The sequence below is a fragment of the Macrobrachium nipponense genome, chromosome 29 (genome assembly GCF_015104395.2).
Source record: "Macrobrachium nipponense isolate FS-2020 chromosome 29, ASM1510439v2, whole genome shotgun sequence".
NCBI lineage: Eukaryota > Metazoa > Arthropoda > Malacostraca > Decapoda > Palaemonidae > Macrobrachium > Macrobrachium nipponense.
This window is the reverse complement of record NC_061092.1, coordinates 46,929,075-46,943,707: the sequence shown is the minus strand read 5'-3', so window position 1 is coordinate 46,943,707 and position 14,633 is coordinate 46,929,075. Positions and strand designations below refer to the sequence as shown.

Here is a 14,633-nt window from a genome sequence, read left to right as displayed (position 1 = left end):
TTAATAGTTTCTCAATTTAATAGTAAGACTCCCTATTAAGGACAATGACAGCCTCAACAGAGTGGACAACCACTCTTTCAGAAAATAGCCAATATGCTACAACAAATGGAAGTGGACCTGTTTGCCACATATGAGAATCACAAACTGTAGACAAGCAACAGCAAGAGATGCCCTCCTACAAGACTGAAACAAATGGAGGACGATATACTCTTCCTCCATTAATCCAGATTTTGAAGGTGTGGAGCAAGCTCCTAACCTACTAAGGAACAGCTTACTTAATAGCCCTAAATTGGCCAAAGAGGCATTGGTTCCTATTACTTTAACAACGGGCGCAGAGATAAATTCCAAAACTGTCTGCAGTTTTATTCCAGTCAGTAGGAGGGAAAGTCATTTAAGGATCCTCCTTTCTAAGCCAAGACCTTCATGGGAGGATTTTCTTAAATATCTGTACTGTGAAAATTACTCGCCCAACATTGCTAGGTACCTAGTGCAAAAATTATAGATTTCATATATGTATCTGGCAATAACAGTATCCATATCAAGAGCCCAGTCAAAAATTCTAGGGAAAAAATAAAAAAATTTCTTATCCCTTTTTGTAGGTACAACAATCATGGAATATAAGGCAGCATTAACGAAACAATTGTTTTTTTATTTCATGATTTGACTCTAATATATAGGCAGTCCCTGGTTATCGGCAATCCGGTTTTATGGCGCTTGTCTAGCACCATAAAATCGGTGACTTATGCGCCATAATGGGCTGGATTCCGGTTATCGGCACCATAACATACCTAACAGAGGCGCCATTATGGCACCATAAAAAGATGGGTTTTGGTTAACGGCGGTTTTTGCTTATCGGCACACCCCGGGACCAGAATCCTCATTGATAACCGGGGACTGCTCATTGGCAGACTTGGTTAATGGCAATCCAGTTTTATGACGCTTGTCTAGTGCCATAAAATTGGAGACATAAAGGGGCCAAGTTTTGGTTATCGGCACCATAAGGTGCCAATAATAGAGTTGTGGCGCCATAACAAACCTAACAGAGGCGCCATTACCCGAAACTTGCGCTATAAACTGCCGAGTTTTGATTAATAGTGGTTTTTGCTTATCAGCACCCTAACAAGAATGGGAACCTCGCTGATAACAAAGATCCGCTCTAGAAGGGTTCCAATCATTTTATCCCTGAACAATGTGCTTAGACTTTGATCAGCCCCTCAATTCAGTGGACCCAATACAACCACAACTCACAGGCGAGTTACAGTATGTGTTTTCCTTGACTGAATTAAGGGGGCCGGCCAGCTAATGCCCTTTTTTAAGGACAGGACTTTGATATTCATACCACTTAATAAGGTGACTTGGGACATCTCAAAACCGCATATGATTTTCGCCTCTGACCTTCGGTTTTGTGACGCCAGGGCGATTTATCCCGAAAAATAACCATTTTTCAAATTCTATCTCCTCCCTTGATATTTAATATTAAGACCTGGGATTACTACCATATATAGACCTGATGTAGACCTCCAATCGAATGGAGAGTTTTTTTTCTAAAAGTCATTTTTTGCTAGATATGAATTTTTCAATATGGTAAAAAATCAAAAAACCCCTATAAATCAGCAGAAAAAAATTTAACAAAAAAATAAGAAAACAAAAATTGGAAAAAAGGGCTCTATTTCTGACTTGCTTATAATGTAATTTCTCTTTCTGAGTTATATACCAAATTCCAATGTTATAGCTTTAAAAACTAAGTGAGAGATAGATTTTGAAGGTATAGTTTCGAGATACACTGGGCGTTCAAAGTTTTCCTTCGTATTTCTATAAAGACAATGTAATAAATAATACGATTATATGCATGTAATTTCTTTTTTGTTGTATTAATAAACCAAAAACTGTTTATTATCATAATTTAATCATAAAATGATGATCCCTTTGCTCATATATCGCAGCTGGGGCACTGCTTGAGGGCCAAGATGGGGCACTCTTCCTAGAATTCTCTCTCTCCCTTCACTAATTCGGCTTATTACAGCGAATTTTCTTCTTCTGTATGTTAGCGAGATGTTTCCTTGTATTTTGTTTTCCTCTTTAGCATGATGAAATTCTTGCCCGAAACAAAGATAAACCAAACGTAAATGCAAGAGAATGTCAAGAGGTGAAAACTCGAAGGGTACGTACTTTTCTTTTTTTACAAAGACCATTTAATAAAAAATCAGATTATTAAATGAATCTTTCAATATTCCATTTGGTTATTAAACAAAAACAAACCAAAACGTTTTCAATTATCATAAAATGAAGATCTCTTTGCTCAAAGATTGTAGCCTTGGGCACAGTGTGACGTGTGCTGTCAAGCAAAGACGGGGGCGTTACTAAGCAACCCTTACTTCGCAACCCTCCCCTCTCTCTTCACTAACTACGCAATATACTATGATATTCTGTAATAATACTTGAGCGATTTTTCTTTGTCTGTATGTTAGCGAGATGTTTTCCTTGTCTTTCCTCATTGGCATGGTGAAATTCTTGCCGAAACATACATAAACATATGTAAAAGCGGGCGAATTTCGGAGGTGAAATGGAATGTGTAGATTACTTGAAGTCTGTGATCGCACTAAATCAGGACTGGACTTGGTAAGTTGGTAGCTGAGCCTGAAGTCTCGTTCTCGGCTCGGGGAATGTCTACAGGATGCCATTCTCCCAATTTCTTTGACAATAATTATCAAAATTTACCGATAATAGAAGAAATATGTTATTTTCATTTTAAAATAAAGTTTTTAAATATACTTACCTGGTAGTTACATATATATAGCTTTAATCCCAGCCGATTCGTCGCCAGCGGCGCACTTGGCCTCTGAGTGCAAATTCAAAATTCTGCAGGCTATCGCCGATAGAAACGGTTCAGGTGATCAACCATACCGTGCTCCCTCTAGTAGGTATCTGGAACCATTCCCATTTATCCTCAGAAATTCCATGCCTCTGTTCTCAGAGGGGAGGAGGGAGGGAACCTTTTATATATGTAACTACCAGTAAGTATATTTAAAAACTTATTTTAAAATGAAAATAACATTTTTAAATATCTAACTTCCCTGGTAGTTACATATATATACTGATTGGCACCTTTGGTGGTGGGTCAGAGAACCGCAGCACCGTTGGGAATTCGTAAAATTATTGATCACAACAAATTAGCTGTACCAATAATCTGGTTCATACCTGAAAGGAAGCTGGCTTCGAAGTTTTTTTTTTTCTGCCTCATTAGCCTGCATTCCTTGAGAGACCCAGCGATCCACCCAGGGGGCTGTAGAAAGTCTCTGTGGGGCTGTCAGACGGTCCTCGACCTTAACCTGACTAGACCACCACCCTTGCTATCCTGGCAAAGCCATGGACAATGGATGACCACCTGACCAACTAACACACTAAAACACACTCCATAAAACGTAACTTAGACTTTCACCCCAGACTGTGGAAGGTTGCAACAACCTTCACAGACAGCCTGTGAGGTCAAGTTCAATAAAATGCAAGGGGGGTATAAATAAGGTTATAGGTTAGAGGCAGTTGTACCTTCTCCAACTACGGCGCCGGAGGCAACGTACGGCCCTAGGGAACAACAATCCTCATATTGGGTCTGTACGTCTTTAAGGTAGCAATCTGCGAAGACTGATTTGCTTCGCCAGAATGTCACTTCCAAGATCGATTCCATCGACTTGTGTCTATACGCCCTCGAAGTCGCCACAGCTCTTTACTTCGTGCGCATTGACTTTGAGTATTGGGAAGCTTTTCTCATCAAAATTCTGGTGAGCTTCCCTTATTAAATCCTTGACAAAGACCGCCAGCACGTTCTTTGAGCACAGGTAGTGAAGGCTTCTTTACCAAGGACTAGAGGTCTTGTCTGTCCTCTTAAGTTTTTGGTTCTCTGTAGATAATACTTTAGGGCTCTAACTACACAAAGGCTTTTCTCCTTTTCCTGTCCTACTAACTGAGATAACCCTGGTATGGTAAAGGATCTAGACCATGGGTGAGAAGGATTCTCATTCTTGGCGAGAAAACCTAGTTGCAGCGAGCAGACTGCATTCTCCCCATTGAAGCCTACCAATTCTTCGCAACTCTTCCTATCCCATTGGCTGTTGTCACGCAACCAGGAATAGGGTCTTCTTGGCGAGATCCTTCCATGAAGCCTTGTCGAGGGGTTCGAACCTGCTCGAGGTTAGAAAAGTCAGAACAACATCCAAATTCCAAGAGGGGGTTGGGTTATCCTTACTCTTGAACTGTCTCAAAGGACCTTATGAGGTCCGAGAGATCCTTGTCTCGCCCGACATGTCAAAATCTCTGTGACAAGAAGACGGAGGCTCAGCAATGGCTTGCGTTATCCCTTGATAGTTGATACTGCTAGTTTCTCTTGGGTTCTGAAGTGATAACAGAAAATCTGCTAGTTGAGTTAGAGGTACTGAAAGAGGAAATGTTGTTAATTCTGCACCATTGTTCCTGAACACGTCCCACTTTGACGGTACACCTTGATTGTGGACGTCCTCCTCGCTCTCGCGACTTGCTCTTACAGCTTCCCTCGAAAAGCCCTTCGCTCTGCCAGTTTTTCAATAGTCGAAAGGCAGTTAGATTGAGAGAGAGGCGATTTTGATGTTGTCTCTCTCTATGTGGCTGTCTTGAGTAGATTGTTCCAACACGGTAACGATCTGGGGGTGTCTACTAGCCACTCCATCACATCTGTGATCCAGGGTCTCATGGGCCAAAACGGAGCTATCAGGGTCATGCGGACGTTGTTCGATTCCCTGAACTTCTTCATGACTTCAGTCTAGGATCTTAAATGGGGGGGAGGCGTACGTGACTGTCTTCCCAATCCATGAGGAAGGCGTCTACTGCCACTGCTTTCCTGGTCTGGGACGGCGAGGCAGTAAACAGGTAACCTCTTTGTTCTCTGCGTCGCAAAGAGGTCTATAGACGGTTCTCCCACTGATTGCACAGTCTGCTGCATACCTCGTGATGCAGGGTCTACTCCGTCGTGAGAACCTGTCTTTCTCTGCTGAGGAGATCCACCCTGACGTTCTTCTCTCCTTCTATAAAGCGAGTTAGAAGAGTAATGTTCCTCTCTTTCGCCCACAATAAGAGATCCTTTGCTGCATCGTAAAAGGAGTCGAACGAGTGCCTCCCTGCTTCTTTATGTAGGCCAACGCCGTGGTGTTGTCTGCGTTGACCTGAAACTACTTTGATCTTGCCATAGACTAGAGATCCCGTCATTCCCTAGTGTTGCACCCACCCCACGTCCGATTGCGTCTGAATGCAACACTAGGTGGGGTTCTTCTGTTGAAGTTCGAAACCTTCTTGTAGCTTGTTGGTGTCGTGCCACCAACTCAACTGATTGTTCTGGGAACAACCTATTGAGTCCACAACGTAAACCGTAACTGAATCGGGCGCTCTGACAACTGCCTACTGACAGCGTTCGGTAATGAGGCAAGTTGTCCAAGCATCCGAGCAAGTCACGTGATCTCTTAAGGCATGTGCCTAATAAGCAAAAGTCAATTGCCCTCTGGAGACCGAGGTTCTTAATGGCAAGACATTCTCATAGTAGTTGAATCTCAGCTAAAAACGAAAACAACATTATGTTCAATTGAAGACGAAGGTGGAAAGTGAATGCAAACTACGTCTTCACAGCCGAATCGAGAGAAGGATTCTCAAGGTTCTGAACCTGTGCTTATAAAGGACTGAAAACGCTAACAGCTATTTCATTGCTGTAAGGTGAGGGATTGTAGTTGTAATGAAAGCGGGGCGGTTTCCAGTAATGAAAAACAGGGAAGTACTACTTCTCATGGGCTGATTATTTGGAAGTAGAGCTGGCAGGTCGGGGAGCAGGCGATGTCTTCCGTATATATCTGTCAATTCCGGGTGAACAATAAACAATTGCACCTCTCCGAATAAGAGATATTTTGACGACAAACTCAGATGTCTGAAGAAATAATTCCGCATTATCGCAATGCGATGCAGCGTGAGACTAGTAAAGACTTCTGTTACCGTGCGGTAAACATAAAGATGAAAGATTCCAGAATATATATCTCTGTTGCAAATTCTCGCAATATTCAAGGGGATGCAGATGTCATTCATGTATGCGAGAATCCCCGTTAATCAGAGACGTAAGTCCGATATTGTTGGACAGAGAAAAGGTTCGTTAGTCAATCCTTGTATGGGAGAGACACATAATCCGACAATGCATCTCGGTGGAGAGCCAGCTGGAAACTAGGTTGTCTTGCTGTAGTCCCCTACTCAGTGGTTCTTGCTCACTCGCTATCCTGAGTTGCCAGGTAATCCATTCTTCGAAGGAATGCGTTCGGCTAGAATAATCGAGCGTTAAAAAAAAAAGGATCTATTATGCTTGAGCAATTATATTTAAACGAAAACGGATTTCGGTAAAAACAAAAACTGAGGTGGTGGTGTCGTGACCATACCATAAGTATCTGAAAAATCGAAACTGGTAACTCTGGGAAGATGCAGACAGTCCCGAATTGCAGTTCCATTAGGATACTAGCCGTCTCGGTCACAAACCGTAGAATTAAATACGGTATGTGACTAACCCCGGACAATTCAACTGCTTAACAGAATCATGTGTCGAGGGTAATATACGTCGTGTATTTGTAGGTTTCTGTACAACGAATTCCATCCTAAATTCTTTTCCCTTAGAGGAATGAGAATAAGGATTGGAAATCTACACCCTTCCTTCTCTTATTCAAGAGAGTGAAGGAGAAGTTTTCCCCTAAGGAAAACTTCAATAGTGAAAACAGAAAACCCGAAGACGAAAGTTCAAGTCAAACTGGATATTCGCGTTCGTTTCTTCTGTATTCCAGGGCTGGGGTCGTCTACTGAGAGGTATCCTTACTTCAGTAGCAGTTCTTCTTACAAACGCTAGAAATTCCAGGAATTCGAGCATTCGGCGAGGTTCCCGATTATCATGAAAACCATTATCGGGGATTTAGATATAAAGTCCTGCGTTGCCTTTTGGGCTAAGGCAGAGGAGACCTCATTCTTGAAGGAGGAAGATTTCTGGGGTCTACCCTTCATAAAACTGTGAGGGCGGGCTCCGAGGTACAGCCTGCTGAAAAATATTCGGATATAAGTCCGCCAATACCGCAAGTAATCTTTTCAGATCCGCCGCATGAAGAGTTTCTTGCGTCTCCTCCTCTGATATCTCATCCAAAGTATGGCGATTTCCGATGTCGAACGAGTGGGGGAATCACGCGCATCGTCTTACTTGCGTGCGTCATGCATGCGTCCAACCTGCTGCGAGGGAGCATGCTGCGTGCGTCCTGCGTGCGTCCAGCCTGTTGCGAGGGAGCGTCACGATCCTTGTCATTTCCCGTCACACGTCCAGTAAGCTGCGAGGAAGCCTGGTTGCGTGCGTCATGCTTGCGTCTGCTTCGTCACGGGTGTAGGTTGCTGTGAGTGTTCCTAAAGAGCGCTGCAACCTGCAGCGAGTCTTTGTCTTGCCGTCTGTTAGCGCTCACGCTGTGCTAACTGCGGTTTTATCTTGTGTTTATTCGGTCGCGCTTCACCTGCTAGTCCATGCGACTTGTAGACATCAAAACCGAGACGTAATGGACTGCTGAAGCTTTGACAAGAAAGCTGCTTGCGGTACCTCTTGCTGTTGGGAATAACTGAAGGCGGCACTGCCCGCCCATCTACCGCTTCGGAGACACTAGTAGTGATCTTCTGTCGACAAGGTGGAGACGCTCCATGAGACACTCCCAGTCTGGGGGAGGGGGAGAAGCATCCACCGATGTAAAGCAAACTTCTTCTTCCGAAGAGCTGTGCGTTATGCGTCTCCTCCAATTACTGCACGACGGTTGCTGTAACGCTACGGGGGACTTGGGTCTCTTGATTCTAGGGGTTGACGCCAACCGCGTCGAGGTCTTGCGTCATCAGATGAAGACGCAAGCACCGAAAGTCTCTTCGTCCGATATTTCCTTACCTCCTGCCAAAGGGGATGGCCGCCTGTGCGACATCTTGCCTATTATATTGGCAGGAGAGCAAGTATCCGAACACTTCCTCATCTCACCTTTCCTGTGGCGAGGAGAGCGTCCTGGGATGCGTCAGCAGGATCGCTCGAGAGGAACGCCCGCTCGCTTTTTCTAACATCTCTCACCTCCCTTCGCCGTCGAACATGCCTTCTCCCAGGGTTGGGGAGCATGGGAAGAGGTCTAGGACTAGGAGCGTGACAGACACGAACGGGCGCACCCTCCACTACACTAACACTGTCACCAAATTTGCGATGCAAACTACGCACTGTCTATTCAGTCCCCTTTCCGAAGAAAGGGATTGTATTAACACGCAAGCCGAACTAGCCGCAAAAACATTCATAGTCGGCTAACTTATCTACGACTCCTCAGGTGGGTCTGGTACTTTTTAACTTAGGGCTAGGCTCAGATATTATGTATTAGACAGGTTAGACAAAGCTTGACTATCAGAAGAACTAGCTAATAGAACACAATACGATCTAGTTCTTCTAATTAAAATCTAATTGCATCTTATAGTAAACATACTTTTCATTATTTCTCAGAGAACGTTACACCATCTATCCTATCTGCTAACAAATGTACATATCTGCTTCCTGCATTTGTTAACTATTGTATGAGGATCAAGAGTTGTATGGAAGCCGGGACTCGAAACCCTTAACTACAGAGTTGGCCATCTTGAATTCAGAAAACAAGAAAAATTGTAGAAGTCGGAAACTGACCAACTGAAACTTATTCGTGTGTAAAACAAATTAAGGATAATCTGATATCAGCGAAAGCCATTAAATAACAAAAAAGTAAGCAATGGGTACTTCACCAATTGTAGTAAAAGCAAACCCAAACTAAGAAGAGCGAATTTCCAATGTGCTGCTCGAACGACGGCAGGGAATTTCTGAGGATAAATGGGAATGGTTCCAGATACCTACTAGAGGGAGCACAGGTATGATCACCTGACCGCTCTATCGGCGATAGCCGCGAATTTTGAATTTCTGCCGTGCGCGCGACGAATCGGCGGGATTAAGCTATATATATGTAACTACCAGGGAAGTTAGATATTTAAAAATTGCATTTTCTTGTACGGATCAATGTTTTAGGCTTATTGAGTTATGTTAACTAATTACCCTGTAACTACGAAAGTAAGAGGAATTTTGACGAAATATTTCGTAAACGTATTCTCAATTGCCATATGAAGCTCCATGAATTTTTTCATGACTTTGCATTTTTCGCCCTATACCACCATATATAGGGGTTCCGGCCGGCCCCCTTAACATCAGGTGTACTTTTTTGCAAACTGGGCTTTCTTAGACAAGGACAATACCTTATGCAAGCAGCTGATGGTTAATTATTATTGTCCTCTGGCCTGTCATTCCTGGCCAAGAATGGGATTCCTTTAAGAAGGAAATCTCCTATTTTAAGTATAAACTAGAATTAGCAAACAAAACATTATGCCTAGTTCAACGACTTAAGGTTTTACCTAGAGGCCACGGCAGACATCCCAAAAAGTCCATTTTTTCCTTCAGTCTAGTCACCATGGAGCTCTGGACAGACCATGGAAAGGGTAATCCTTGAGGACTCATCAGCGACTACCAAAAAAAGGGTTTTCCTATGTCAAAACCTGTTTTCCTGATCTGCCAGTGGCCTGGTCCCAAGGGTGCCAGTTTTAAGAGGCTGGACTGTACGTATCAGGTTTTTTGTATCAAATAAAATAGCTATCGTTATTTAACTGTGTGAGATAAGCATTAGCACATATCTTATTCAAATCTATCATAATTTTTCCCTTTAACTTAAAATATCAAGAGGTTTTGCACTCAATTCCTAATTAAGTAATTAAGAACAGTTATGCTATTCTTGATATATAGGGTTCAATATTTTAGAACCATACCTTTTTTTTAAGATCGACGTTCTGCTTGAGTACTTCTAACTTTTCGTCTTCTATCTTGGTCATCCCTGCTCTTAACCGCTGTGTTTCCTCCTCCAGTGCCCTTACTACACTTTCATATTCTTGAAGCTATTGGAAAGTATAAAAGAAAATTAAATATAGAACAGCATAAGCACTATCTTGTCAGATTTGGCAAGAAATCATTTGAATACAATCAGCATAACCTTGCATCGACCATGAGCAGTAAATGAGAACTATCTATACATGCCAAGGCTTGATATTCACGATTGTGTACCCTCTAGCATTAAAAAACTATAAAACAGTTCACTTCAAGTGATTAGCCATCATCCTAATCTTTGTATACATAAATTTTCAAAACAGCCTAAGATCTCATACTGCACCTCAGTGCTCACCTCAATAATTTTAAAATCTGTACAAGGTACTGTGATACATACTACAAGGATCCAGTAGCCAAGGCCTTAAGTTTGTACACTGTAACTGTATGGAAGCTATGGTTCTTTGGGTGGTACTTATCAGCAATTGAAAATCTCTCTACAAGCCAAGCAAGCCAGTAACTCATTACATTACCCACCGTTCATGAAAAATGTACCCTACCTCAGTAAAACCTCACTGATAATTAGATTCTCAAGCATATCTCAATTTAGAATGGAGTGGAACATAGTCATGGAACAATGCAATATGTATAGGATTACACAAGATGTGTCTCAACATCCATAAACAAAGAGTTCAGAACTCTTATGACTAAGCTGAGAATTCTGATACAGAATTGCAGGTCATAAAACTAATGAAACCAGCCTGAAAAGGAGGTAAAATGACTGAACAATAACACTGGTTTACACAATTTTTTTCTGCTCTGAGGCAAGGATGTAAATACCGTATATACTCGAGTAACGTGCGATCTCGCATATCATGCGACCCCAAAATTTTCACCAATAAACAGTGGTTTTGTCATGTATCTCATGTATCATGCGAGTTCCTTTTCCGAGGTCAGTTCATAAGGTTGGTGGTTTAGCGTGCTAATGGCCGAGTCGTTCAGATGTGTGCTGCTGCTAGTGAAGTTACGGTAATTTTCTTACTAATCTCGAGAATTGAATAGAAGATCTCAAGATTAAAAAAGAATACCAAGATAATAAAATAATTGTAAAAATAATACGCCTTGGAGTCCTAAATCATTCTCTCTCTCTCTCTCTCTCAGAAATAAATACTGTAATTTGAGTCTTTCACCAACGGGTATCAGTAAATGTGTAGACATTGTGTGCGTGTTTAAAAAAGTGTAGTACACACACATTCCGATGTTTCGGTTTTTGGAATTTTTCAATTTCGGAAATGTGAGGTCAGATGCATAATCAAACAAACATCACTACTGCAGAAAAAAAAATTTTCCCTTTATGTTTTTCATTATTGTTATTTATTAATTACTGTTTATTTAAATAAATATTAATATAATACTGTTACATGAATGTGAGATAATTAAGATTACCTATAATAATAGTGGGACAATTAATATCATATGTTCACTAATAGCTATTATTTTCAAAACAAACATTTCCGTAAAAACACAAAAAACTATATGTACATAACAATCAAAATCTAATGTTTTGCAGTTCAACTTGTGAATTTCAACAATAAGTATGACTATATAATATATTTCACCATATCGATCTTGGCAGTTGAAGAGTCGTAAAATTTTGAGGATGGTCCGGGAAAAGGATTTGTACTTTGTGATTACGTATCGCTACAACACCATGTGGTATTTTCATACCACTATATTGATGACGCATCGCTACGACACACTGGTATTTTTCATACCACCATACATTAAAGTTAAAATGATCATATTTATATATAGTTTTCACGAAGAAATAATTATATAAAGAAAATTATCGAGTAATTTTTGCCGTCAGCAGTCAGAAAATAACGAAACATGGTAACGTTCAAACCTAGTGTCATCCACGGCATTATGTCTATAAATAGAACAGAAGCAGAGGGCAGTCATTGGATAACAGATCTCCATGGCTACCAACCAGCCAATCAGGTGTTAGTTATACTACTCTGTGAATTCTTAGAATGAACGTTTACAGGTAACACACGGAAGCTAACGATGATTTGTGTGCTTTGCATACAGTACGTAGTTTTTGTTTTTATTAGTGTATTTTACTGATACATGAATACTCTCTCTCTCTCTCTCAGGAAAGATACCGTCAATTCAATTTATCAGTATCTTCCTGATAGACAGAGTTAAATATTTAGGACTCCAAAGCTTGGCATATGGTTCAATTATTTTTATTATCTTGGGATTTTGGTTAATCTTGGGATTTTCCATGGTCAACTCTTGGGATTAGTAAGAAAAATGCGATTATTTGAGTAGCGCACACCCAAATGAATCGGGGTAAAGCCTAGCACGCCAAACAATAGTATTTACAAAATGAGCGGAGCTCTCTGGCTGGGCTGTTTTGGTCCACCCACGTGTTTGATCGCATATCTGCCATTTATAACAACAACAGAGATAAAACCATTTCTCCCATTACAGATATCAAATATTATCTTTTCCGTTGCGCAGAATTCTAAATAAATTACGTAGGTTCACGATTGATAAAGTTTTTTTATGCAATAACAAGAAACGGAGTCAGATATTCTATCAACAGGGCATCTCATTTTAGGTGCTGAGTGCGAATATTTCAAAACCAGTTCCACGTGCGTTTAAATCCATACTGACTGTACAGTCTGGAGGCATTTCTCCCTTCTACACATATCTTGATTTCTTAATATCGTAGTATAGAATAAATTGGTAAGCAAGGAAATATGAAATAAAGCATCACAGTAAGTTTGACGAGTGAGAAAATAAACAATCGTATACAGACAGACTCTCTCTCTCTCTCTCTCTCTCCGCTCTCTCCTCTCTCTCTCTCTCTCTCTGAGAAAATAATAGATGAGGAAACAATGACTGAATATTGCTTGAATGCGATATGGCAAAGTTTTTGGCCTGACTGAAGAGTGGAGTGACTTTGACACCGACTTACAAGTTATTCCTGTCATCTCACAGCCATAGATAGACATCAACTTCACAGCCGAGAAAGGGCAATCGTATACGAAATAAATAGGTATGGAAAATGCGAAATGCGGGCCTATGTTGTCCCATAAAAAAAAGCTCTCGCTCGGACAGCTGTAAGATTTAGGAGAGAGAGAGAGAGAGAGAGAGGCCGAATAGGAAGGAGATTAAAGTACCTGGGAAGGAAAAACCCTTATAATCTTATAATTATAGCCTCGGGGTTTGTCTCAAGGACATTCAAAGGTCTGTCACACACGGGCAGTTGTTGTTTTTGTAAAATTAGCATAAGGGCAGATCTTTAAAAGCCACGCCAGAGAGCTCGCCACGGTGACAAGACCTATACCTTCCATATGAATTGACGATGTCCCTATACGAAGATGCAGGAGATGAGGATGAAATGATCAAAGATCTGGAAGATGACGAATATGATGACTGCCTTGATGGCAAAGAATTCAGAGCAGTATTTGATGATACGGACACGGAGAGCGACTTTGGAGGATTTTAGTTTATTAATTTTATGCAATTTTTTTTACTTTAATAAATTTTCACTTACCTGCGTATCCTAAAAGGAAAATAATAGTTCAAGTAACAAATGTTTCTTTTACTGAGTAAAACAAAAAGTAAAAAATCCTTCGGTGTTGTGCCTTAACTGATTTGGAAATTATCGATGGTTAGTCTAGAACAGTTAAACATGTTGTATAAACCAAAATAATGCAAATGGCGCACTATCGCTCTTTTGTATTTTAAAATACAATAGTAATATGAGAATGCATACAATACTATTGGATATAGTGAAGTACAAGTAAAACATAACTTTTTAAAAGATCTACTGTTTTCCTCCGGTAGTAACTATCGCGATCTGCCGATTTGGGAAAGCATAGACGGTACGCTAATTTTATACCGCGTGTATGATGCGACCCCTTTAAAATTAGCTTCAAAATTAGGTTTCAAAAGTCGCATAATATGCGAGTATATACGGTAGGTGTTTTTTTTTTATTAATTTTGATGAGATGAATTCAAATTTCTCTATAGTTTTGCTCCATCACCTCTATTTTTTTGGTATTACATATCCCTTTTAATTATACTGTATATAAAATCAAAATAAAAATGTTCTTTTTTGCTCTGAGGCAAGGATGTGAATAGGTGTTTCTTACTAATTTTGATGTGGTGAATTCAAATTTCTGAACAGCTTTGCTCTATCACCTCTAGTTGTTTTGCTTTCACATATCTCCTTTTAATTGTACTGCATATGAATTCAAAATACATATAATGTGTTTATTACATCTGTTACAAAGGCATATCACAGGAAAAAACAACATAGATACAGAACATTGATGGAACTAAATTTATTTGCATGATAAAATACACACAAATCATAGTACAGCAGACAGCTACAAGTGAGTTTTTTTGGATGATCTTGTGTACTTTGCCTCCAGGTTGTCACACAAGAGCATCCAGCAGAAGTCCCTTATCATGCTGGGTTTCCACGTGCCTTGGTAGTTGCTCTCCATCTTAGTAATATCTTGGTGGAACATTTCTCCATGCTCATCACTCACTGCCCCATGTCCTGTAACTGGTGATCCTTACATCTGTTTTGATCAGGTTCCACTGCTAAGCCTGGATGCCAGGAGCTCTGACTGCTGCTTAGATAGATACAAATCACCAGCAAGGTCATTCAGGTCTTCCT

The 14,633-nt window shown here is 40.7% G+C and overlaps 1 protein-coding gene across 5 annotated transcripts in view; it reads right to left on the bottom strand.

Annotated features, from left to right (window-relative positions):
- Positions 1 to 14,633, bottom strand: part of LOC135206259 (myosin-11-like) — a 1,008,036-nt gene that overhangs the window by 51,614 nt on the left and 941,789 nt on the right. For all 5 annotated transcript variants that reach the window (XM_064237668.1, XM_064237666.1, XM_064237664.1 and 2 more), the window contains one exon: positions 9,880 to 10,005. In XM_064237668.1, the coding sequence (XP_064093738.1) occupies positions 9,880 to 10,005 (126 nt within the window). The remainder of the gene's footprint in view (positions 1 to 9,879; positions 10,006 to 14,633) is intronic.